This window comes from Chaetodon auriga, chromosome 13, assembly GCF_051107435.1.
Source record: "Chaetodon auriga isolate fChaAug3 chromosome 13, fChaAug3.hap1, whole genome shotgun sequence".
In the NCBI taxonomy this organism is placed as follows: Eukaryota; Metazoa; Chordata; class Actinopteri; order Chaetodontiformes; family Chaetodontidae; genus Chaetodon; species Chaetodon auriga.
The window spans coordinates 6,733,125-6,759,054 of NC_135086.1; the positions used below are offsets into that span (position 1 = coordinate 6,733,125).

General features: G+C 43.4%; 1 protein-coding gene across 3 annotated transcripts in view; it reads right to left on the minus strand.

Annotated features, from left to right (window-relative positions):
- Positions 1-12,838: 12,838 nt before the first annotated feature.
- The window catches only part of LOC143330157 (partitioning defective 3 homolog B-like), a 186,221-nt gene continuing 173,129 nt past the window's right edge, over positions 12,839-25,930 (minus strand). For all 3 annotated transcript variants that reach the window (XM_076746438.1, XM_076746437.1, XM_076746439.1), the window contains exons 24-26: positions 17,708-17,923; positions 17,523-17,633; positions 12,839-17,302 (exon numbers count right to left, since the gene is read on the minus strand). In XM_076746438.1, coding sequence (XP_076602553.1) covers positions 17,188-17,302; positions 17,523-17,633; positions 17,708-17,923 — 442 coding nt within the window. In that variant the 3' untranslated portion in view covers positions 12,839-17,187. The remainder of the gene's footprint in view (positions 17,303-17,522; positions 17,634-17,707; positions 17,924-25,930) is intronic.

A 25,930-nucleotide genomic window follows, 5' to 3' on the forward strand; every position in this document is an offset into this window, starting at 1 on the left:
ACGATGCTCAGGGCATTCTGCCGACTAAAATAAAGTGAAGAAACAGTCCTGTAATATTCAGATTTTTGTCTTCAGTGAGAGGGCGAGGAAGAGAGAGGTCGATACAAATTACGAGTGACAAAGAAAAAGGTGAAAATGAAAAGGCAAAAGAGGGAAAGAAGAGAAAAAAAAGAGAAATAAAGAGAGCCGGAGAGAGTGAAAGCCTCTTTGATGAATTGGTTTGGAATGAGAGCAGAGTGCTGCAGAGACCAGTGAAAACAAACTGGACTGAAGCATTTATTTACACTCTGCTTCTCAATTAAATCAAATAGGCCACTTTAACAAGGCTGACATTTCAACAGCTTAATGAGATACGGAAAGCTGAGGGTCCTTCTGCAGGATGTACGGCAACTGTGGCTGAGTGTGTGTGTGTGTGTGTGTGCACGTTTGGATATTTGCACATGAAAACACACCCGTGGTGCACAGAGTTTTGTGTTTGTGTATAAGGATGCACACGTGTTTCTTTGCACGTCAGTGTGTGTTTATTCATCTTTTTGCCGCGCGGCCTCGATCCTCCATCCCTTCACCTCCTCCTCCGACTCCGCCGCTCCTCTGTGGCAGCGTTAGCGTAAACAGGACAATCTGGAAAGCTTCAGCGGCCGGCCCGGGAATGCTAACAGGCTGCATCGTAACATTACACCTACAGGAGTGTGTGGGTGTCTGCAAGTGTGAGTGAGGGAGTGAAACAGGCACAGAAGAGAGAAAGTGTGTGTGTGTGTGCTGGTGTAATATAGAGATTGGCTTGATGGAGACAGAAGGATGGAAAGTGGAGTTTTGGTTTCCCCTCTGTGTGTGTGTGTGTGTGTGTGTGTGTGTGTGTGTGTGCGCATACTGTGAGGAATGCAGCACTCCGGAGCGAAGGGAAACTCCCTCTGTGGTAATGTTTTAAGCAGCTAATAAACCCTCAGGACTGAAGGGATGAAACTCTATCCACACCAGGTGAAAACCATTTCTGGCACTTTTGTGTTTTGATGTGAGCGAACACACTGATTCCTCTGCGTTTGTGTGTGTGTGTGTGTGTGTGTGTAACATGCTCTGTCTGTGTGTCTTCATGTGTAAAATGCCTGCATGAGGGATAACAGCTTAACTCTCAGGGGGGGATCTTGGTGAGCATGTTTGGTGTTTTAACAAAGAGCAGAACAGATCCATGAGATGTACATCACATACCAAACTGTAAGCTTCCATAATTGGACACCTGGCATACTTTGTCCTTAGCTCACAGAGGCAGGTAGTGTAACTCTGTGGATATTAAAACGTAGTAGGTAATTCGGTGTAGTGGTCAGCTGGTAAAGGTCTGAACCTGACAGTGATAGTTACTCTAAAAGAAGAATTTGACCACGAAACCAAAAATGTGATCACTTTTTTCTCCTCCTGCCTCCAAAACTCCATGATTTCACATACATACCAGACGCTTTTATTCAAAAAACACTGCCATCGGCCACAAGCAGGATTCAGCAATTACAGCAAGTTGATCGAAGGGGCATCTGTGTCTGTAATTTGACAATCAAAAGGCCTTTTTTTTTCCCCTTTTAAACATTCGCAAGTTCCAGGCAATCACTTAAAAAAAAGTCTGTTTGTTGTGTGTATTCCAGCATTTGCGAATGTTTCCGTTTCCACAAGCCACAAACTGAGTATGTTTACACGAGTCGGAAAAAAAAGAGAAGAGGAGCGATGGATAAAAACATATCAAGTGTTCACATTTTTTAGGTGAGTAAGAGTGACTGCGGAGTGACACACACGGGTGAAAAGACATTTAGTTTTATCTGGACAGCTTGTTGTTGAAGTACCTGCCCCCCCCCCCCCCCCCCCGGCTCTCGCCCTCTGGACTCTGTCTTTGCTCGACATGTGTGTAAATGCACGTCTGGGTGTTTGTGGTGAGAGCGTGCGAGACGTCTCACAAACGAGCGTGCAAAACCCGCGAACTCGAACGCTGCAACTGCAAGTGCGTGCATGCGTGACCGACAGAAGACAGATGATTCAGACCGCAGTGGAAACCATCATTCCTTCCAGCCTCTGCAAAGACGCTCTGCACGGCGTGAAAAAGGCGACACTGGGCCCTCATCAAACACACGCGTACACGCAGGATTCACAAAACACAACACGCACGTTCAAAACTCACGTTTCCTGTTAAATTCTCCAATTTTATTACACTGCAAAAAAAAAAAAGTGTGACGCTCATCTTTCAGGCTCGCTACTGTGTGTCTCTAGAATTTAATGAGGCCTTTATCACATTACAACATTTACTCAAGTGAATAATGAACAAATCACAACTGCTACAGAGCTTAAAATGAAATGACACAGAGAATAATGTCACAGTTTGCTTGTTAGCTTATTTGCATTTCAGAATCGGCTCACAGAGCAGAGCTGCGATGGACGCTAGATGCTGGAAAATTAATGAAGTCCCTGTTGACTATAAAATGCTCCTCAGTATCATCAGTGCTCTTAAATGCTTGTCGCAAATCTGAATTCTCTCATGACTGTGGAGTGTAAAATGTTCCTCCACGGGGACGATGTAAGAGTATACGTCTCTCTGTGTGTGTGTGTGTGTGTGTGTGTGTGTGTGTGTGTGTGTGCGCGTGGTTGCGCGCTGATGAATATTATTTAAAAAGCTTCCTGGAACACGCTCCCTTTCAAATGCTTTTGGCCTGCGTGGATTAGTTCCATATCAGTTTCCACAAGAAAAGGTTGCGTCCGCTGCCAGCAGCCTTTCATCGTAGCACACACCAAAACGTGGTTTGGCAGAAGCGAGCAGGCTTTGTCGGCGGTTGTAGCCAAATTCACCTAAACCCCCCCCCCCGCCACAAAGTCTTTTCAAACCAAAGCACACACTCAGAGCTTTAAGCTGATCCACATTAAGATTGTCAACAAAAAAGACATCCTAACCTCAAACACACTCTGATCTTTCCTTTGCAACTTCATTGTTCTCCCTCCTCAATTGATTGTTTTCCCCCTTAATTTGTTGTTTGCCATACTTACATGTCCCAACATAGCAATAGATTCTCCTGATCTGTCTTTCATTTGTTCAAACAAATGAACACACGCTGAGAAACAGAATAAAAACGCCAAAATCTCTTCCATACAACACCCAAACACTGATCTGGTTCAGCAGTATCCTTCCATTGTCATCCATTGCCACACTACCTCTACAGCAGCGAATGGTTTAAAATAATGATGATTTTTGCGCTATAGTATGAAAATTTACTGTCATTCTTGTCTATGTTAATTCCACGCGGTGTCAAACGGGCAAAACAGCCCAACAAATGAAAGGTCATGCTAATTCACAAGGCCGTGTTTACACAACGCGCTCTTCACAGTGGATCACAAAGGGACGTGAGGACCTTGCGTGCTCTAATGTTCTTCTTCATTGAGCTGCGCACGTTTGCCTCTCTTTGCATTCTGCCACGAAAACACTGAAATTATGAAGAGCTTCACCTTTTTTTTTCTATTTTTTGTCAATTAACAGACACAATGGCACGAACAAAGACAAGCGTGGAGTTAGACAAAAGAGCCATTTTCTGTGAGCGTGTTTGGAAATGGTGCTCTTTGGCGTCTGTGATACTGCATGTGTGTCATACACCCATTAGAAGTTCCTCTGTGGTCATTACAAACTGAAACCAGACGTGCAATATCAAATTAAAGGTCCAGTGTGTGAGATTTAGGGGATCTATGGGCAGAATATGACAGGAAGTGAATATAATACAATTGTGTGTTCATTAGCGTATAATCACTTGAAAATAAGAATTGATGTGTTTTAGTTACCTCAGAATGAGCTTTTTTTTTATCTAAAGAGAGAGCAGGTCCTCCTCCACGGGGTCCGCCATGTTTCTACAGTAGCCCAGAATGGACAAACCAAATACTGGCTCTAATGAGTGCCTTTTTATCCACCACTGTAGGTTCACTTACATGCTGGGCGAGGGAGCGGTAAGGCGAGCTGTATTTAGTTGGTTGCAATCTGCAATCTCACCACTAGGTGCCACTAAATCCTCCGCACTGGTCCTTTAAGTTAGGAACATAATTTAACTTTTAGCTCCTTTTATCCAGAAATTACATATTGACAGATATTAGGCGTAACAAATGAGAGAAGTTTACATTTTTGGTTCCATGAGCCTTCGGCACACACTGCGAGCTGTAAAATCCTCCCATAACATTAGTCATTAAGCTGTTTGCGTCTGTACTTCTGAGAATTCGCTATGATGCAAAAACCACAAACAGAGAGGAGAGCGAGGCTGCCAAAAGGACAGCTGAGTGTGTGTGTGAGAGCGAGCATCTGAGCTAACAGTGAAGAGGAAGCCGGCGTCTGGTTAGTGTGACCACTGCTGGTTAAAAGTTAAAGCCCAGTGAAACGTTAATAAACTCCACTTCAACCATGCATGAATTTTGTACCAAATCATGAAATATTGTTTTTTTGGAAAACAACTACAAACATCCGCAGCCTCTCAAAGGCCAACACACACACACACAAACACACACACACGTATGCACACAGTGTCTGGGAACAAACCAAATCGGCCATGGAGAAAACGACAGCTAATCCTCATCCTCTCACACTCTTTATCCTTCCTAACTCCTTTATCCATGTTTAACTCTTCCTTTCATCCCCCACTCGCTCTCCAAACCGTCGCTTGTCACCAAACTCGACGGTTGAAACTGTTGACATTTCGTACATTGTTCCACAAATTGTGCTGTTCCGTTAAGAAACGACACGAGCGAGCGCAGAGAGGATAGACAGAGCGAGGCAGATGGAGAGAAGAAAGTGGGTGACATTTGGAGGGTCCTGACCTAATAAACCCCTCTCCCACTCTCTCCATGTTCTCCTCTCTGCATTTCCTGCTCAATTCCAGCCTTCCAGAGGATACAACGGGCTTTAGGAGAGAGTCTGTCCACCAGTTCTTCATGCCAGCACATGAGAAGATCAACTTATGGCACAACCAACAAACTCTTATCAAGTGGCTCAGACCAGAGCCGAGCCGGCCATCTGGAGCATGGGCAGCATTGGAGCGATGGCACGGGGGTCTGTTTAACAAACTCTGGATGTAAACCTGAACTCTGAGCTGACTAACAATGAGATCCTAAACTCTCTGATTCCTGAACAGGTGATCAGAGCTAGTTCAATCAGCTCTGAGTGTCTTGAAAACCAGGATGCTCTAATACAAGTCACAGAGGCAATGGATGGATAAAGGTCCCCAGTCTGTCCCTGCTCAGAAAAAGTCAAATTTCCTTGAGCATGGCGGCTTAAATCCACTATAAAGTATAATTAATGAAACTAAACTAAAACATTTTGCCTCTTCCTCTGAGTGGACCCTAATCTTAACCCTGGTGGTCTCAGGTGTTGCACCGTCATCCCCATCTCTCTCCCCTTATTTCCTGTCATCTCTCTACTGTTGGCTGTTAAATAAAGGTATAAAATGCTACCTGTTTTTACAGTGTCTGTAAAAACACTGTGTGAGACGCAAAAGACTTTCAATGAACTCCAACGTAAACCCATCCATGTCAATATTAAACACCCAGAGCAAGGTGACACAGTATAAAGAGCAAAAAAAAGTCCACAGATAGAGGACGGTGGAGTGGCCGGACGGGTCAAACAACGCACCACTTTCACCCTGAGGACTGGGGTTTGTGTCCTGAGAGAAACAACAGTGAAACTTAACTGAACGGTTTCACAACATGAAGCTCACGTTAGAAAGGCTCTGGGCCTCGATTACTGGACGGGCTCTGATTGGAGTCAGTCAAAGCCTGCTGTGTCTCACACTGACGTTATGAAGCCGACCTCTTGAAGTCAGATTGGTCAGTGCCATGACTGACAGGCCTGGCTGGAGTCAAATTTAAAATGAATGATTTAAACCTGATAAAAGCAGTGATACATGACAATTTCAGAACGCAAACTAAATCCACATGGCGATCCTTTATTGCTCTTTATACGACTGTCTTAATAAAACAACTAAAAGCAGATGAGACGATATATGTTGGGCTAACTGCACAACGCAAAGACATAAAAACAAGTGTGCAATATCCTCCCTTCACCACTTATCTTCATCTTTCATTCTCCTGTCACCTCCTCCTCTCTGTCCTCGTGTGCCCCCTCTGCTCCAACCAGCCCTCATCATTCCTTTCTCCTCTGTTCCTTCCCTCTCAGCCTCCCATTGTGTCTGTCCAGCGCTTTGTTGCGAAACTTTTGGGCACAATCGTTCCTATTTCACACATATTTATCGGTTTCAGTTTTTCTTTTTCGGCATCTTGTATCGCTGCGAAACAAGGCACGGCTGTTAGTCTGTCGATGCCTCTCCAACTTACTGCCCGGCTCGGAAATGAACTCGACAATCTGTATTTAGAGAGCGCCACAGAAAATAAGAGATAGAGAGTGTTTTTGTGCAGCTCAGGATTAGAAACTAAACAGGCGTATATGTTTGTGCATGTGCGCTGAGACCCGCTCTCTCTTTCACTGTCCCCTCTCTCGCTTCTTCCCCTCCAGCGATTTGAGCACAAATCCTCCACTGCAGACTCTATTAGCTCGGACAGGGATTGTGCAAAGAGGGAGATGTATTTTGGGAAGATTATAATTGCTCATGTCATGCTGGTCCCATCCCTGTGACTGACTGTAACTGACTGTGTGATTTGTGTGTGTGTGTGTGTGTGTGTGTGTGTGTGTGTGTGTGTGTGACACAGACAGAGCTACACAGTGGTGACCCAAACGGAGGAGCTTTAAACTTCCTGAATTCTTTCTATTCATCCGTTTAGTTTAAACAGAATATTCATTTGGTTAAACGGGTCACTCGTGCCCTGAATTTAGGCTCTCAGGCTCTTCAAACTTGCCCCTCTGGTAGGAATTGCAATGCCTGACCCAAGTGTGAACCACCTACAGTTTAGACCTTTGATTTTGTTGAGGTCTGCACTCAGAGCCTCAGAGTCAGCATCACCTCAGAGGAGGTTTGGTGTTCAGTCATAAACACACATTTATGATTGATAAACCAGGCTTTGTTTTGAGCAGTTATGGCGGATGCAAAATGAGCCTGACAGTCTTAAACAATCCAAAACCACTTATTTCAGAAGTGTTTATGCAATATAAATCACATTTCACATCACATTTAGTTCAAGCGTCTTGCCAGAAATCCATCCTGCTCGGTTTGTTTAGCGAGTCGCTGAAAGACACAGTGGAAGGACGCCATGAAAGATAAACGACAACGAAAAACGAGGCTAAAAGTAAAGTTTGCAAGCAAGTTTTGATGATCAACCATCTAAATCCACCACTGGTGAAGATAATATTACTATGTTATCTGATGTTTTAGCTTCAGTGAAAGGTCTCTGACTCAGGAAGCAGATGTAACGTGAGGTGAGCGACGTGGACACCTTGACAGACTCACCTGTAACCATCGTAGCTGTACACAACAAGATGGCAACAGCTGACATGAAAAAACATTAAAGCTGAAGACAAGAAGTTTGAAAATGAAAACAATAATCTGTTGGTTAGAAAGATGTTAACAGACCTCGAGCCTGCTCCTCATGTTTGCTTCAGGCTAGCAGCTACATTAGCAGCACCGACCAGCACAACACAGCCAAATCCTGACCGAGCTGACAGTGGTCGAGCTGCATCGTGGGTAGCCGGGTTATCACACAGAATAAGAATATGTGGAATCAAAGAAAATGACATCTCAGGCTCTGCTGCCTCAATTTTGATCCTTTTTGTTTCAAATTGTCCAGAATGAGTCCAGCAGTGTCACAGGAGTGCAGCGTCTTTTAAGCTAAATCAAAGGAAACAAGAGGTTTGAGGTGACAATTATTTTACAAGTGATTTTGTAGCTTTTCAGTATGATGTGCTTTATTTTCCTGGTTTGTGTGTCTGATTGTAATTGTCACTTTTTATCTGCTCTCTATAAATAAACTGACTTGACGAGTCATTTACGGTACGTGCTTGTAATTAGCGAGGTTGGTTATTTCTGTATGATTAGCTTTTCTTTCCGGCTTATTCTCTCGTAATTATTTCAGAAAACGAAATATTAGTCACAATAAAAGACAGTTATCAATTGTCAGAAAAAACAATGCCAGTGCTGTCACGGCTGCTGACTGACAGCCTCACAACTCCACAACTGCTTCCTTTCTCTAATTGAAATGTCACGTTAGCTTGTGCGCTGAATTCATTTCTTGACCGCAGAGTCAATGAAATCCTCTCAGACTCCACTGGAAAAGTTTCATTTGCATCAGCATTGATGGGAAATTAAGCCATTTTATTAGTTCTTCAAATAATTACAAAAGAAAAAAAAAAAAAGCTGAAAGGTTTAAACTTCACAACAAGGCCAGAAAAAACTTTCTAGAAAGGTACACGAGCGAATAAAAGACAAACGCTAAAGGCTGATGGGAAATGCAGATACAAACAGACAAGAGAATCATATAAATGACGAGACGAGCGAAGTGCGTTTGGTGCTTCGTAACTTTGCTGTGCAGAAAAGGATAAAGATGAAAGAAAAGCAGACAATTACTGAGGTGAATAAAACAGCGACATTTTCTTTTCAGAGAAGCGGCGGCGCTCGTCCTGTTTTCTCTCACTTTGTCTATTCGCTTGCTGACGGGTGTCATCTCTCCTTTTATCAGCTTCTCCCGACAAAGTGAAGAAATGTGCATTTCCTGAAGACGAGGAAAACACGCGCAGGTGCTGGATGGTGTGTGCACTGACACTCAAAGCTCCACAGAGGTGCTGGAATTGAGACTTCTTGCCAACGACCGCTGAGCAGCTGATCGTATTTGTCCTCATTGAACTGAACTGAACAGCCTGTTGAAATCTGACGGCCCTGATGCTTCATCCAGGATGCTTTTCTAGTCGACGGTACCAGCATTAGTCTTTTGCTTTCGGTTGCAACCGGCTAAAAAAATCAAACTCATGAAATCATCTTTATATTCCTCGCTGCCTTTAACATGTTTTTGCATTTGAAGCTGTGTTTGAGTTTAAAGTGAAAAAGCGCCTTTTTTGAGTTCTGTTTGGTTACACAAACCCACAGTACTCCAGCGCAAAAGAGATAAGTACACTTAAGTACAAGGTGGAGAAATGTGAGCCAAGAAGAAACTGTCAGTGTTGTGGCTTTGTTTACTTCCTGCAGGGCTGTTTGTGTGGTCACTCAGAAAACCACATGAAGCTGTGGAGGCCTCCTCCTTCTCCTCCTCCTCCTCCTCCTCCAGGCTCCAGCTCACAGCCACTTCAGCTGCTTTACATGGAGACGGCAACAACCGAACTCGTCTTTGTGTCTGTGTTTCAGGGAGAGCGGTGCTTGTTTGGTGTTCACACTACACAGAGTGTGTGGCCAACTGTCTGTACCTGATTTCTGCTCGCGTACAACTGCTGGCTGCTCTCGTCTGTCCTGGAAGTCCCACGTTGAACTTGCATCATGAGACAATGCTGGCGAGCAGCCGAACACAGCAGCACAAGCAGCAAGAAATCCCACCCGGCGTGGCCCGGATTGAGCCTGGCACACAAAACCAGTCACCTTCAACTCCTCAGCAGCCTGGAGGATCCAGCAAAGAGAGAGAGAGCGTGAGTGTGTGTGCTAGCAAGATGCTGCAAGGTTACCTCTGGGTAGCAGAGTGTGTGTGTGTGTGTGTGTGTGTGTGTGTAGGACTGGAAAAGGGGAAACAGCTGCCAGTGGAGTTTACCACAAGTCATTACTGCACACAAGGGTCAGAGGAAATGTAATTTTTACACACAAACACTTGATAGGACAACACTCAGTGTTCTTAATGCACTGTCCATGACCCTGTCAGGATGTGAATGTCACACACACACACACACACACACACACACACACACACACACACACACACAGCAACGAACACTTCCACCTCTGCTCTCTCTGCTTTTGCTATGTGGTTATTTTCTCGTTCACACATTCCCAAAGTGGTTTTTTTCTTAGAAATTTTGCCATTTTTTTCTTGTTAATCACTAATTTTGTCTTTCTGAGGCACCAAAAATGATTTCAATAAAGCTAAAAATCAGACTTTGGTTGAACTGGTCACAGTCTCTTCACATATGAAGTACACAAACGGTATCTTTGCGGTAAAGAGGTCGGGAAGCTCTGCACTAGAATTCTGCTCACACGTTATATCATTATTTCCCTGAACGTAACAAAAACACATCAAGTTAAAAGAGCGTCTAAACTGCACCGACCTGTCTTTGAAATGCCAGAGACTCGAGCTTCCTCTCTGCCATTTCCTACATTTCTCTGAAGTGCACACAAAGTGCTGAATGGGATGATCAAATGTGATGACTTAATGGAAAACTGACATCTGACCTTGTGTATAACTTCTGCATATCAATGCTGATTTAAACAGTATTGAATTGCACCATCAGTTTCAGTCGAAGACGATTTTAAAGTTCCAGAGGCAACAAACATGAACACTGCGGTAGATTTGCATTAATGTGATGAAAGCGGACGTGTGTGTGTGCATGTGACTGTCCCGATGCGATACGTGCTTGTCACACACGAATCGTGAGTTCACAGTCACGGAGAAAACAAGATCGCAAGTTGACAATAATTAATGAGGATTTTGGGAGGTCTGGCAGTTCCAAGGACGGCCTTCAAGCACATTGTGTACGTGAAAAACAATCAGAAGTCAAGGGAACAAAAAGCAGGCTGCCACGCTGCCAATAATAGCTACAACCGAACAATACCTTGCCAAGCAGACACACACACTCACACGTCCACAAACTGGCAGCCACTCATAATAGGAAATCCTAATTACAATGGCTTCCAATGATTATTAAAACTACTAATAATAACTGCTAATAATTACAGCATGCCAAACCTGCCCTGGCAGGGAGGTTGGAGCAATTACACACCCAGTCAGTCAGTGACGAGTTCATACAGTCAGTGCAGGCTGTTTGACAGTGTCGAGAAAAACAGCATCAGTCAAATATTTTTACCAGCACGAGGCCACTCAGTCAGAGTCTGTCAGGAAGCTACTGTCGGGTTTGTCATAATCTGAACAGATAACGTGTCACTTAAAGCTGCATTATGTGATTGTGACCGGTAGACAGACACATCCCAGAAACACATTATTATACTGATACATCACCAGCTTCTGGGGCTCTTAAAGGAGAACATCCCATATTTGGTACTGCAAATACCGAAAGCTGAGTGACACACAGCAGACAAAATAATTTAAAAAAGAGTTTGTTCTCCAGAAATCTTGTTCACACCAAGAATTCAAACTAGGCGCTATCTGAAGGCTGCAAAAAAAAAGCTAAAAATACTTGCCTTCCAAAATGTAGCTGCAAGTAGCAGCTCAGCTAAGTGTTAGCCTAAAGTTAAGAGGGGTCTTTATTAATGTGTTTGAAGTCGTGATCGGTCACAAAAGCGTTGAGATCTCTGCACTAGAATGTGACACAGACATTCAGAGTTACAGCTGATCAAGTCCCAAACTTATTTTAGCTTTATGCATCTAACTGAAACACACACAGCTTCTCTTTCTCCAAGAGGCTTAAGGTTGCACTCTTCTGCTTTCGCAATATCTCAGAAACTTTTGATGCTACCCCGTCCAAAGTGCAGTATTTCCTGTCTTTCTGGAACAATGGAAATGATGGAAAACTGACTTTTGCCCTTTTGCCCCATTTCCAGGTGCTCTTCGCTAATTGAGCAACCTTTAGCTAGCTTCTGGACAAAGTGGGCTGTAAACTTCTTAAACTTCTCAAACAAGCCCAAATCTGCATACTGATGCCACTCTGCGCACAGACATGCTGTATGTGCTGCTACCAATCAGGTGTTCTGATGTGTGTAACTGGTGGAGCGTCTCTACAGGTTACATGTTAGTGAGGTACTGTGTGCAGCATCAGTACCTTATATCACCTGAAGATGAACATTCACTTTGACGGCTTGCTGGATGTCGGACTTTCTTCAGCAGTCGCTCGTTAATGTTCTGTTACTTAAAGCTGGAGACGTCCTGCACGGTCGGCCTTCAGGGCTGCAAGGTGAAACAAAATGATGATTTGAAGCTTCTGAAAGCTGCAAAGTGCTTTGAGGACTCTATGTGAGGTCAACAGCAACATTTCACATCCACAAGAAGTCCTAAGCAAACTTTTCAGTCTTTCACTCAGACATCCAGGCAGCTAAAAAAAAAAAAAATCAAGAGTCAGGAGTTTACCCATTCATCAGCCGGCCGTTCAGTCCTTCCTCACTCCTCTCATTTGCTGCGTTGCACTGACACGTTCGATTCAGACAGCGAGAAGAGTCCAGACTGCAATTAATGCCTTTAACTAATTTCAGTTCTGACACCCATTAATGCAAACGCTAAGACTTAAATCGCCATTATAATCAGAATATTGAGCGTTGAAAATACACAAAACACACACACACACACACTTTGTGGATCCATACTGAACACTTTGCACAAAGTGAACCTTGGCACTGACTCAGGAGAATTTAATTACTTCCTCTGCCTCTCCCCATTGGCTGAAAGGTCTGGGATATGCTAATTAAGCATTGACTGATAAAACATTCCCTTGGCCTCTGTGTCTCATTACTACTGACTTCTCTGATTGCAGCCTGAGTCCGGCACCCATAGTGTCAGATAAATAAGAACGCACCTTAAGCCACAGGCTGCGACTAAATGCTTAATAATCGGAGGGATGTGACCTAGCGGTGTGATGGCTCTGCGCCAGAAAAACTCGAAAAACTTTGTGCCACAATCAGTACACCTTATCTTCTTTTTCTAATTGATAATTAGTCTTGCATTAATGTGGGGCCAACATCTATCTCTTATCACAAAGGTACAATTTATCTGCCGCTTAAATTATGGACTAAATTGGGTTGGCAATGTTAATGACTCACCTTGCAGTGTACGGGGGACATGAGGGAAATAATTTCTCCTGACTCATATTTAATTAACCTGAGCAGATGTGCTGGGCGTGCACTGTAGTTTAAAAAAGAAGCACATGTGTGAAACATTTAAAGTACGACATCTTCAGCAAATCCTCTTTTAAAATGAATATTTTAATGCAAAAAAAAGTTGTGTTATATACATAAATATAAAATGTAGGAAAACAATCATTGTTACTGTTACAGCATTATAAAATGAGTTTTGTTTTTTGGATACAAGCAGTTGAATAAAAAATGCTATACTTCTAAGAAAGAGAGGTTGTTTAGTTGGCTCCTTCATATTCTGGTCTCTGTAAAAGGAGATCCAGGAGTACCAGAGCTCTTCAAAAAGAAGGCTCTGGTTAGTACCTTCAGCTTGTGCAACTCATACCGTACTGCCAAAAACCACAGAGCCATGCTTTCAGAGTGTTTGATGTGTTAACCATGCTATGCAAAGTGCCTTTTTTGTGTGTTTTTCTTGCCAATTTCCGAAGAAGCAAACTGAAAATTGCTTATTATCCTAACTACAGGTAATTATTTCAATATGAACTGCATATATAAGAGTGATAAATACCAATAAGAAGTGAATTTGGGGGGAAAAAGTGGTCAAACTTTGTGGTGTACCTCTTTCCTGCAGTAACATGGTAAAAGCATCCAAACAGTCTGCGGCTCTGAAACTGAACCAACAACAAAGACTATCATTAAAAAGAAATACATAAAAAATAAATGCTTGTGAAGAGTTACATACGTGTGAATCGCGTAGGAGTAACAATAATACACCCTCATGTAATTTTCACATCTCGATACACTGCAGCTCCATAAAGCTTCATCAGGCACCGACCCAGCATTCAGATACACACAGTTAGCATGTTTGCATGCTGATCATTCAGTCTTAAAGGTTTACTGTGCAGGATTTTCCTAAAAAGTGGAGACTCACACAAAAATAATCCCTCTCAATCATCTCTTATGACCCATAGAAGTGTGCGGCGGTGGACTTGTATTTTTTTTCCTTCTTATTCCGCTGTGGTCGGGATGTTTCTGGGCTGCTACCTTTGGGCAGTGGGCGTGTATCCCCCCGGCCAATAACAGCACGCAGGTGAGGTCGGGACTTTATGGAAAGGTAGCAACCAGGTGCCAGACCGTAACAGCACACATCCAAGAGGAAGCTTTGAAAATGGCGGACACAGCACAGTCAATTCCTGCACAGAATACCTTTAAAGAAGTGCGGTTTGTAACTATGTGACCCCAGTAGATCAGTTCCTCTGGTGCGACATGTTCACTCTTCACTGTGACACACAGACAGCTATGATTATCCAAACGAATGAAACTAAGCTTTTGGTAACGACCAGAACTCTTCATGTTTTGCTATGTTGGCTACACATTCACATATTGTCGCATCGCCCAGAAGGTCCTGGGAGGATAAAACCGTCAGTGTTTTTCCTTTCAATGCCAATTTCTCATTTCTCATTTGACCTGCTGCAAGTTCTGTCACATCTGAGGTAAAGCTAGACACACTATTCATTCTCCGTCTGCCACCGTGTCAACACTGAGCAAATGATCTAAAGGGGCGTGTGAATTACTTTAGTGTCCACAGGCGAGCTGACCACCTCCTCAAACTCTGCTTCATTATTGTAGTTTCAGTAAGACTTTGGCAGTTTGATTCGGAGGTTTAATTTTCATACTGGTGCTGAAAAGTGATAATAGCATGAAAAAGATAAATATTCGTAAGTAATTCCCAAAGTCATTACATTCAGTCAATACGAGCCCACTCCTGTGACCCTCCTCCTACTGCAGATCAACTGCCGCCCCAATTTTTGTGAACTTTCTTTCTTTCCTCTGCTCTGTTGTTCTTTGAAAACTCTCTGAACAAACCATTGTGAAGCACACAGGCGCTCTGGGCCTTGCACTGTATCTGTTCAACCCATTCCTTCCACCTCCGTCCTTCCATACTTTCTGCCTATCGCTCGTTTCTTTTATCTCTCTTCATCAGTCCACCTCTTCCCTCTCTATGTCCTTTCACTTCTACTCCTCTCTTCCCTCCTTTCACTGTTTCTCTTCGGTCCAAATTCTGTTAGCTCTCCTTCCTACCTGCTGCCTACTTTCCTCTTTGCATTCAAGATCCAGATCTCTGAAACAAACAAGCAAGACGAGATGTTTTTCAGCCTTTGCAATCTTTTCTGTGGATTTCCACTCTAAATAGCCGCTTTGGTGGGGTTTCCTCTTCAGTCACATTTACATAAATGCCATCCACCTAATCCTGAAATGTCATTTTTAACATTTAATCTTCAATGAAGTTAATACTGCTGAGCTTTGTGGAGTGAAACACAGAAATGTTACGCTAGACTCTAAGTTACACTTAATTGATGGTTTAGTAAGTGGCTAAATGGATATACGCTACGATGCAGCACCGAGAAGAGCACTCTGAATTCACGTTTTAGCAGGACTTGTGTGCACTTCAGCGCACGGCGACGCCCACACCACCAGGTCACAGGGATGTGCCGTGAACATCCATCACATCCAGCACATGGCATACACAGACAACGGAGAAAAAGAGGCTGCTCAGTAATACAGAGTGGTCAGTATGAGTCCTCAAGATAGGACAGTCTAGTGGTTTGATACATTTTATGAAAGAAACTCTAGTTTTGCTCATTTCCTACATTTCCCAACTAATTTCACATCGCTGTCCATAAAGTTTAATCACTGTTATCTTATGTTGTATGTGCTCTTCCCTGATAATGCAGCTGTTTAGATGCTTGAGTACAGGCTTTGAAATACATACTAGGAGTTACGCCCGGCAGTAAAAAATTGCTGTAACAGTGTAAAATGAAGTGCTGGAATCATCTTTCTTTGGTGTATGACCTCGACTTAGGCCTCAGCATTATTACAAAATGATCATCTTGTTCTTAACGGAGTTTCTTCCGGGATCTCAAAGTTCGCAGGTTGATCATCGTTCTGATGAAAACTTTGAAAAACGTGGTCGTCAGCTTCTTGCTTAGAGCGATGGATTATCTCTGATGTCTGACAGGAAACCAAGAAGTGAGCAAAAACTGCAGCCGAGCTGAAATGATTCAATGAACACAGGTTGACACCGCGGATTAAGTACAGACGACTGTGAAAATGTAACCCTAGAAGTTTTCATACATTCAAGCAGAGGTCATTTTAAATAAAGTTAAGTATTCAAATAATGGTCAGATGTCCCGAAATGAATAGAAATGAATGTAAATTTGAGATTCAGTACTTGTTTACTGCTGTAAACCAACAGCCAGGAGTGGTTTCAGACGTGGATTACACCTAATCCTGTGCTACAAAATATTACTTAAACTCATCTCTACCGAGAGAAATATTTTGGATAAAATGAAAAGCGATCATAGCTTTATTAAAAACATATTATTATTCATAAAGATAATTGAAACAGTGCTCTACTGTGCTTTAGTGCACTTCAATTATTCATGTCCTCATTATTCACTAAGAAAACAACACTGATATGTCAGATTAATCACGAGTATAAAATCTGTATTTTCCTAAGGATTGGTATAGTGGCGTTCTCCCTGTTACACTTCATTTAATAACAAACTGGAAGTGTCATCCCAGTTTGAAAGGCCGTGTGTTTATTATCAATCTGAAATCAATGGATATACTCTCTGTAACTGGCCAGTTATGATGCAGACTAATTTGTTGTCATTCACACAGGTTTGGTTCACAGGAACACTTCTTCCATCATCTTCAACGTCTCAACTCGCCCTCAAGAGGAGACCGAAGCCTCACAATCGCCTCTTTGTCAACAGCTTCAGCCTGAAATAAATCCGCTGCTGACACTAAAGGCTGTTGTTTATTTCTGTCACTACACGTTAGATGTTTATGTTTTGTCTCGTTTCTGGAGCGGCAGCAGGGAAACCACCAGATATAATATGAATGCGTCGAGCTGTATGGACGCCTTCATTGCCTTCATTTAAATGGATCCAATTACCTTTGTGGCTCGGACTGATTCTTGAAAGAGACGAGTCAATCAGAGTACAGTGAAAAGTAAAAACCCTGCTAATTCTACCCTCTCTGAAGACTCAAAGCAATTTAAATGACTTCAAACAACAAGACATTATGCATTACGCAGGCCACTCTATAATTAACCTCCTTTACCTTGCTTGTCTGTGTATTACCATATACTTCAAACAGCACAGACAGTGTTTGATAATGATGGCGATTCAAATTACACCATTAAGAAGATTCAACTCTATTTCATTGGAGTGCCGAAAGCAGAAGAGCTGCACGACACAAAGCATTTGGCATTCTGCTCATTTCATCTCTGGACCTGATCCGTCTACACAGCCGCAGTCATGGCATTCTTCTGTCTTGGGTTGGTTTGGTGCTGCTGTTGCTGTCTCCCTCCCTCCCCAGTATAGCCATATTGGTCTGGATTGGGATCCACCAGGTGCCTGTAAGCAGTCAAACATGTTCTCAGATTTCAGTGAATTTTTGTGCTGTTTGCACGCTGGAACATCTTCCGTATGACAGGATGCTGTTTCTCTCTGACAAGTAACCTCTCAGAGCACTGATCAGGTGTTACAACAGATTAACTGAATTATATGTTGACACGGGAGGATCTCAGATCTCAGAATTTACCTGGGATTACCTTCTTCCACAAATCGCCCCTACCTGTAAGCTCCACCGCCGGCTCCACGCGTCATAGTGTCGTACCGTATTCCACGAAGAGGAGGGGTGGGAGATGGGGGCACGTCCTGCCGCAAGGGGCCCCTCTGCTGGGAGCTAGGAGCAGAAAACAAGATGTCAGCCTCTGTGCACAGCATTATGTGACGTAACGAAACTTTGCATTCAGTTACCTTGGGTGAGGGTAGTACCCTGGGTCCACGCCCCGAGGGTCACCTGCCCGTGCATATGGGGGGCCAGGCGGGTAGCCGGAGTAGGAAGGGCAAGGCTGGGAGTTGGGGTTAGGGTAGGACGGGGACTGAGGGTACCCTTGTGGGGTCTGGGGAGGTCCCTGGTAATGACCTGACCAGGGCTGCATGGGGTAGTCGGCTGGATCCAACGGACCTCGTCTGGAGAAGAGAGCGGCACAGTTACTGGTAACAGTTACTGGTGTGTCGATAAAAGCAAAATCCAACAAAACGCAGCGGGAACAGACAAGCATGTGACTTAAACGTCCCCTGAAGTCTCGGCTCCACTGAAGAGCTGAAAAACAGCAGCAGGCTAAAACATCAGATCCGTGAGGAGCGATGAGAAGACTGTAAGACTGCTGATCTCAGGGACTGAACTCTGAATAACTGCCTGATGCTGGCGGACTCGGGCTTGGATTGAAACCTAGCTTAGTGTAACTACTGTTTCTCCATAGAAAAAAGCTATAGGCATATCATTTTCAAAAACGGTGCCAGCGGTAGTAAGATAAACACACGATCCTGTAAAAACAACATCCTGTCGTAGAAGGCAATCAGTGAAATAAACATGCATTGCCTGCATGACACCACGACCTGATGCAGTTTTAGCCTCTCGCTCTGCCTGAAATCACCCAAAATAAAACAAATCATCAACCAACTGCTGGCACTGTGAGGATCATGTCAGGGTTTGCTGTTTTTGTTTGGTCTGTGATGCTCTTTTCATGTCTTTCATTAAGAAAATATCAGCAAATTCTAATGCTGCATTTCTTGCCAGTTTCTCTGGTAAATCTGTTGACTAACTGGCTAAAATATTGATGAAAACCTGCTGAAACTATTTGTTTTGGATTCGAGAAGAAGACAGAAAAGAGGAGGAGAGTCACACTCACACACACGCACACACACACACGCGCACACACACACGCGCACACACACACACAGCCCATCCCAGCCAAAGATCACATAGCAACAGAATATAAGTGACATGTGACAGTTTTAAGTAGGCTAGGGCTCAGTTAACATGCACGCAAACACACAGACACAGCTGTGGTAATCCAGTCAGGTCCTGCTAATAGATATCGATGTCCTGTGCGCAGTGGACAGCAAGTACACAAGCGTGTGTCGTCCACATAGCTGACATTATGAGGTATTACGTTTTACGGCTCTGTCTTTGTGTCTCTTCTGATCTGACTGCATTGGACTCATTTTCCTTCGCGTTTCCTTTCTTTCATTTATGCTTTAAACATTAATCTTAATCCTTCTATTTTTGTATGTGTATTCATGTTTGTGTATGTACATACATGCGAGATTAGATGTGTGCATATATTTAGAAATTCAGCACTATTTTAGATGAATATACTTCAAAATAATGTGTGCTGGAGCGTGTACTTCACTGCTAAAGTGTGCTCAGAGCAGAATCATGTTGCTCTCACTGAGTGTCATAATGACACTTATCATTGATATGCATAGTTGAGTGGGTGGGGCTCCACAGTCTCCAGCCAATCGCAGAGTTGACCTGTTGCCTGTTGCCTGGAGATAATGTTAATGTGCACACGACCGCGGAGACAGACAGACTCGATCATAGCAGATTTGTGCACCAGCACTTGCACAGAGCGCACACACACACGCACGCAGAGTGCTGGTGGTCTCCTTGCTGACGCCTGTGAGTGTCACTTTGGGTGGTCAGCAGTGGAAAGTGTCTAACTAACTACATGCCCATCATGTTTGGGATGTCTGCTTCTGCCCCTCCTGGCTCCATATCCACCGTCAGAGTGTGTGTGAGCGCACACACACACACAGCACATTTCTGCTCCTCCGTCAACTCATCTGTCAACCTATCTGTCATCTGTCCGCCGCTTTTCGACTGATTCTGCTACACTTATTGTAAGTCACTCTGGGAAGCGTATCAGCTACATGGCTCAAATATCTCCCGTCTTGATAGCCACAGCCGTGCCGTCGTCTACCAGCACGTCAGGTCTGCCAGCTGTCTGACTCTCTCGCTCTGTCTCTCTTTAGACATTTTATGGCTACGAGTTTGCCTGCCAGCCAATCTGCACGGCTCGCTATCCGTCTCTGACTCTATATACCTGTGCCCATATCAGCCGGTCAATCCGTCACTCAGCATTTGGCCCCCGATAGTGTCACCAAGGCAGAGATGAGAGCAGCGGAGAGGTGACTGGAAGGTGAAGAAGACAGGACAGAGAGCGATAAGAAGGAAAAGAGTAGGGGGAGGTCTGAGGGACGCTGATGGAGAACAATGATAAGAGGATGATAGGAGCTAGAGAGGCGAGGGAGATACGTTGACGGAGCAGCAGGACGTAAGAAAAAGACATCATCTGTAAAATTCACAGGTAATTAAGTCATCAGCAGCTTTTGTCAACAAACTTATCATTTAGACAAACACTTAGTTGTGGCCAACTCTTAAACAGAAAATGAGATGAAGCAGAAAAGGCCGACGGGCCATGAGACAAGTTAGACAAGTTTAAAATGGGAAGGAGAAGAAATATGGAAAGAGAAAGGAAGGATTTAGAATAGTGTGGAGGGAAGAGGATTAAAACGAGAAGAGGATAAGCGGTCGGTATTACTTCATCATTTTAAAGACAATTTGGCAGATCAGACACCTGAAAAGAGAGGAAGTTTGATTCCACCTCACTTCTAGCTTTCATTTCAACCCTGTGATCTTTCAGTAGTTACTTTAACTGGCTAGTACGGCCCCGACCAAAGAACTTCAGCTTCTCGGTTGGTCTGCTTAGATTTCTATGTGACCTCTGTCACCGCCCGTGGGCAGTGTAACAGTGATCGACTGGAAATCAAGTGGGGGCAACATATGGAAAGACGCTGTCAATTTATTGGATCTCTGGGAGGGCTGGGGTTTAGCAGGTGCTGGAAACATTTACAGAAAAAGTAGAAGCCACACAGTTTCAACGGTGAAACAACCGAGTGGTCAAAAGAAAATAAGCACAACCAAATTTCGAATGTGCTTTTTGCAGTTTTATAGAATATTTTTATTTTAATGGGATATCTGGAAAGACGTTGGCCTGTTAAAGCTATTTTTACCATTTTTCAGAAAACCCCAAATAGCTCCCGACGGTCACCCCGTGTGGAAGCCTCCTGCCATCGGTGTGAGTGCTTGTGTGAATGGGTGAATGAGCGGCAGACACCTTGCAAAGCACTTTGAATAAAAGCCCTAAAAAACGAGATTCATTGATAGTGAAACTAATCATTAGTTGCAGAATCTTCTGAGAGTTGCCACATTGGGATTGGAGTGGAAATCCAGTGGGAATCTTTAGGGAATTCACTGTAAATCCGGTGGCAAGTTTGGAATTCTCCCTCCAGGAACCCAGTCAGCACTGCACAGCAGCTGGGGATTATGGGGTAATGAGGATGGAAGCCATTACTGGCATGCATGCACACACACACACTCACACTCACACTCACACACACACGCACACACACAGAAAACCTTAGCTTAAATGCAGTGCTCGTTCCTAATCACCCCCTCCCAAACCCCACGTACTCTGGAGGAGGCAAATTGGCACACAGCTGGAGAGGAGTTAAGACCAAATGAGGAGGCTGGTGGTCTGTGTGTGCATGTGTGTGTGTGTGTGTGTGTGTGTGTGTGTGGGAGAGAAAGACAGAGAGAAAGACAGAAAGAGAGAAACAGATGTAATGAATGAGAACAGCTTCCTGGCACATGCAACAACTAGTTTAACATAATTGAGAGAGTAATCAAAGCAAAATGAAAGAATTGAAAACATTCCAGGCAGAACAGAGAAGCCATCGAGGGCTCAGTGAAATCCAGCCGTGTGATACCTGTTCAGGAGCGACTTCTTTGATATTCTTAGTTATGTCCAGAGTACATAGGTTACATATTTGAAAGGATAATTGGAAAGATTTCTCTCCACGTCTGACAGTAATTGAGAGTAATGTGAGCCTTTCTAATTCTCGGGTATTTAGGAGATTTCTGATGGAATTTAGAGGAAACAAGGAGTTGTTATGTGTCCTCTGCACCTGCCCCTCTCTCTCATAAACACACTCACGCTTACTCTTTCTAAAAGGGCTGGATACAGCTGTTATACTAGTGGAAACACACACACACACACACACACACACACACACACACACACACACACACACACACACACACACACACACACCCCCACAGCCATCGATCATCCCAGCCTGTCTCAGTGAGACACAAATACCTTTCAGAAAGAGACACAAGATGTAGCGTCGTGACACAAGACATTAAAAAAACTCTGCGCGGCAGATGGATTGTCTCAATATAACCGACCGCCAAAGCACAAACACGAGCAACACTGCCTCGAAATGAGAGGAAAAGTTTCAGACGGGGGGGGTTACAGAAGGTGAGAAAGAGAGACACAGGGACGAGTAAAGAGCGATTTTTAAGGTGAGTGACAGAGCGAAGACGAGGAGATAAACTACTGCGGCTCTAATGCGGTTATTTCTTTATGAGGCTTCATAGAGCTCACCTTGTGGGTCTGAGCTCGGGAAAGCACTTCATATATTCAAATTGCATTCAAGAGCATTAGATTCTTTGTCAATGAGAGTCACGATATTTTGACAGTCTGGTAATAAAACAGATTAATAGCTCAAATTGTTTCACAACTGCTGTCGTAATGTCATTTGATGAGCCGCAGTGAAAATGGAGCTGCTGTGGTGTAATGTCCCCGGAGTTAAACCAAGTTTAGCTGAGTTCCATCTTCTTAATGTGATACTTCATTATGAAGCTTTAATCACGGAGGCATCACAGTCCAAACAATGAGGCAATATAAGCTTAAGTGAGAAATAATGAATTGTGGGATAAATATTTTATCTTCTATCTAAAGACGGGCGGGAAACAAGAGGGAAGTCTATGTGAGGGACGAGTGTACTGGAATGAAAATGCGTCACATCTTGTGGTCTTTGCAAATTTCATTTAATATTGGTTTTAAACCGCTTAGTTAATCATACCGAGTTTGGTACATCAATGCGCTGTAAATAAGAACATCAAGTTATCTTTGAAATTGACTTATGAGAGAAAATCGTCATCAGGATCATGTGGCGCTCAGAAAATGTTAAAAAATGAAGGAAATATTTTATTGTCGCATATGTCACATCATTATAAACACCACAATAATTAGATTTAAAACATTAAATGAGTTTCAAGGAAATCAGGAGTTGCTTATTAATATGCATATTTTTGCTGCTTCAAAATCCAATTATGTCATCTGACCCTTTGGGAGATCCAGACATGTAATTATGTAGTTTCTGCCACGCGTTGTTCATAGTTGTACACTTCAACATGTTGACAAACAGAGACACAAATGCCGACGAATGACGGCGGTGGCACAGAGTAAGAGTGCACATGCTAAAAATATATAACCTGCTGGTTTCCAGAGGCACCAGGAAGGCAGTTAACAAAGATGTTCAGGCGTCAAGCAGGGAGTGAAGGCTGCCAGCGTGAGTGGCAGACCCTTACCTGCTGCACAGGTACAGTACATGGCATCTTCAACTGCACTAACTGTGAGTATTGTGAGAAAACAAACTGTTAACAGACCAGAGCTGAGTCATTAAGAGTGACGCCTGAAGCCGTAGAAAGAGGTTTCGCTGTTTTATTAGGAGAAGCCCAATGAGACACTAAGCTGTTTTCCTACTTATGGTTAAGTGGTTACATACTGCGTGTCTGAGTGTATGTGTGTGTATGTCAGAGATGGTACTCTGTTGGTTCAGCTGTCAATGTGGTCTGTGTTGGTGCTTGTTTGTCTGTGTGTGTGTGTGTGTGTGTGTGTGTGTGTGTTAGAGACCCTTAAACCTCCCTCGACTCCTGACCCCTTGAAGTCACATGATACTTCATCAGTTCCCACCAAGCCCTTAAGAGGCTGGGGTCAAAGGCTAAGGAAGGGTATTATCAAGCAGGATTAGGCGGCATACCAAATACATAGACATAACATTCAAACCTACAATAGCAGCCTTTGGTCAAGTTAACAAGCACTGCACCACCGATAACCGTGCAACGGCACTGGACGCAAAGCTAACGTAATCTTTTATTCACCTTTCATTGAAACTTTGCACAATTTTTGAAACAATGGGCCTTTGATTTTACCCAGAAGTAGCTACAGCTAGCTAGTGTAGGCTAATATTAAAGCTAAAACACGGGTTGGTTGAAAACTCCGTCTCTAGCTGACTTTTACATGTTTCCAACTGATTTGTTTTATAATGTAAAGCCTGTAAAATGATCTTAAATATGCAAATGACCACTGTGTACATGGTATAACAAGCCTGACACAGGGTAGAGCTCGTTAGCCCCATACTATGGCAGGGTTTCAGGCTTAAATAAGCAAGAATGCAACCTGTGGGTTGGACATTCATTACAGAACAAAGTGTGAAGATGAGGAGTAAGCGATGAGTTTGGTAAATGTAATACTATCTAATACAAGTTATGACTGGAGTTAATGGAGCGTAACTTTCCCCAAACCAAATTAAGGAGCAGGACAGAGCTGCTATTGTTAATCTAAACTCTGTAATGTAGATTAGCACCGTGGGTCCCAGTGAGGTACAAAATGGACAAACCAACTATCAGAGGAGAGCTTTCTGCAGTGAGGTGGAGCCTGACTTTGTCAAAATTGTTGCAGCCACATTTTGAATCAGCATTAGTTCGATATTTCAGCTCTTACTGTGAAAACGTGAATATTTGTACTCAAATTATGCACCGCTGAGATGTTATTAGCTGTTAAGAACTGACAGAAGATGGGAAGAAACTTGTGTCACACCTCACGTTCAATGAGCCGCTGTGGTTTAATGACTGAGGTCAACATGAGGACAGCTACATAAAAAACAATCCTGAATACCAAACATATCTGAGTCAAACATTGCTGGTGAGACAGCCTGAACGGAGCTTTAAGAGCTTGCAAAAAGATCAGACGGTATTTCATTGTGGATTATTTTACTTTAACGAAGATGAAGATGCAATCCTTTGGTTTTTTTTTTGACATGTTTATTAATTTTCTGCTTCGGACTACGTGCCTCAGATGTAATTACTGAGGACTTCATAGCAGGGCAAATTTGTATTAAAACAACGGGCAAAGAACAGACCACTAAAGAATAACATCTTCATCTGTATTCCTTGAAACAACCACAGAGCAAAGGACAGAGAGAAGGCAGAAGAATGTAAAGAGGATAGAAGGCTCGCATAAACAGAGGACAAAGAGATGCGACTGCAGAGGCCTGAGCCAGACAGGAGAGGAGGAAGAGGAGGAGGGGAGAAGACAAAATCACTGCTTATTTACTATACGCTGCAAAACTTTTACTCTTCAGGGTCTGAATTCTGAGTGTTGAATGTACGCTGCTTTTTGCCGACAATCCCACCATGCAATGCCCCAAATTTACAAATGCAAAATTACTGTTGTGCAACTCAATGATTAGTGTCTGAAATCTCAATTTACTGTTGTGTACATTAGATAGGCAGCAATGAATGAGTCTGCAAGGACGTGGTTTTGGACACAGCCCATGACGAGGACAGGAAACAGAGAGAGACCCAGATCATTGTGTCCAAAGAACAAGATGTAGACGAGAAGCAGAAGGGTTTCCAAAAATCAGCTTTAGCCAGAGAAGCCAGTAAAAAAAAAAAAGACTCTGACAGGGAGGAGAAGATGAAGAAGAAAAAGCAGAGGTTTAGATTTGAAAGCTAAAGAGGAAGGAATGACAAATAGTAACCTCCCAGATGGATGTCCTGTGAGTGAGCCTGAGAAGAAAAACATGAAAGAAGGAGAAGGAAGAAAGGAGCGGGAAAATGAGGAGGGAGGGACAACAAAGAAAAGTAATGGAAAGGAAGGGGGAGAATGGAGAAGAAGAGAGGAAAAAAGGCCGAGAAACAAGTGCTGCCCTCCAGAGAACTGGCATGCTGAAGGTCAGCATCTGCTGAGAATAATGGGCCCTACTTTAGAGCAACACGCACACGCACACGCACACGCACACGCACACACACACACACACACACACACACACACACACACCCGGATGCTTGCTCATACAGTTCACGTTCGAATGAAACTAAACACCTTTCAGGGGCTCCTATCTGTCTTTGTCAATAAAGTTCTGTCAAATATGATTAATCCACCTGGATATCATGAATTACAAACTGACCAGTGCAGGAAACTAACATGATTACATTCC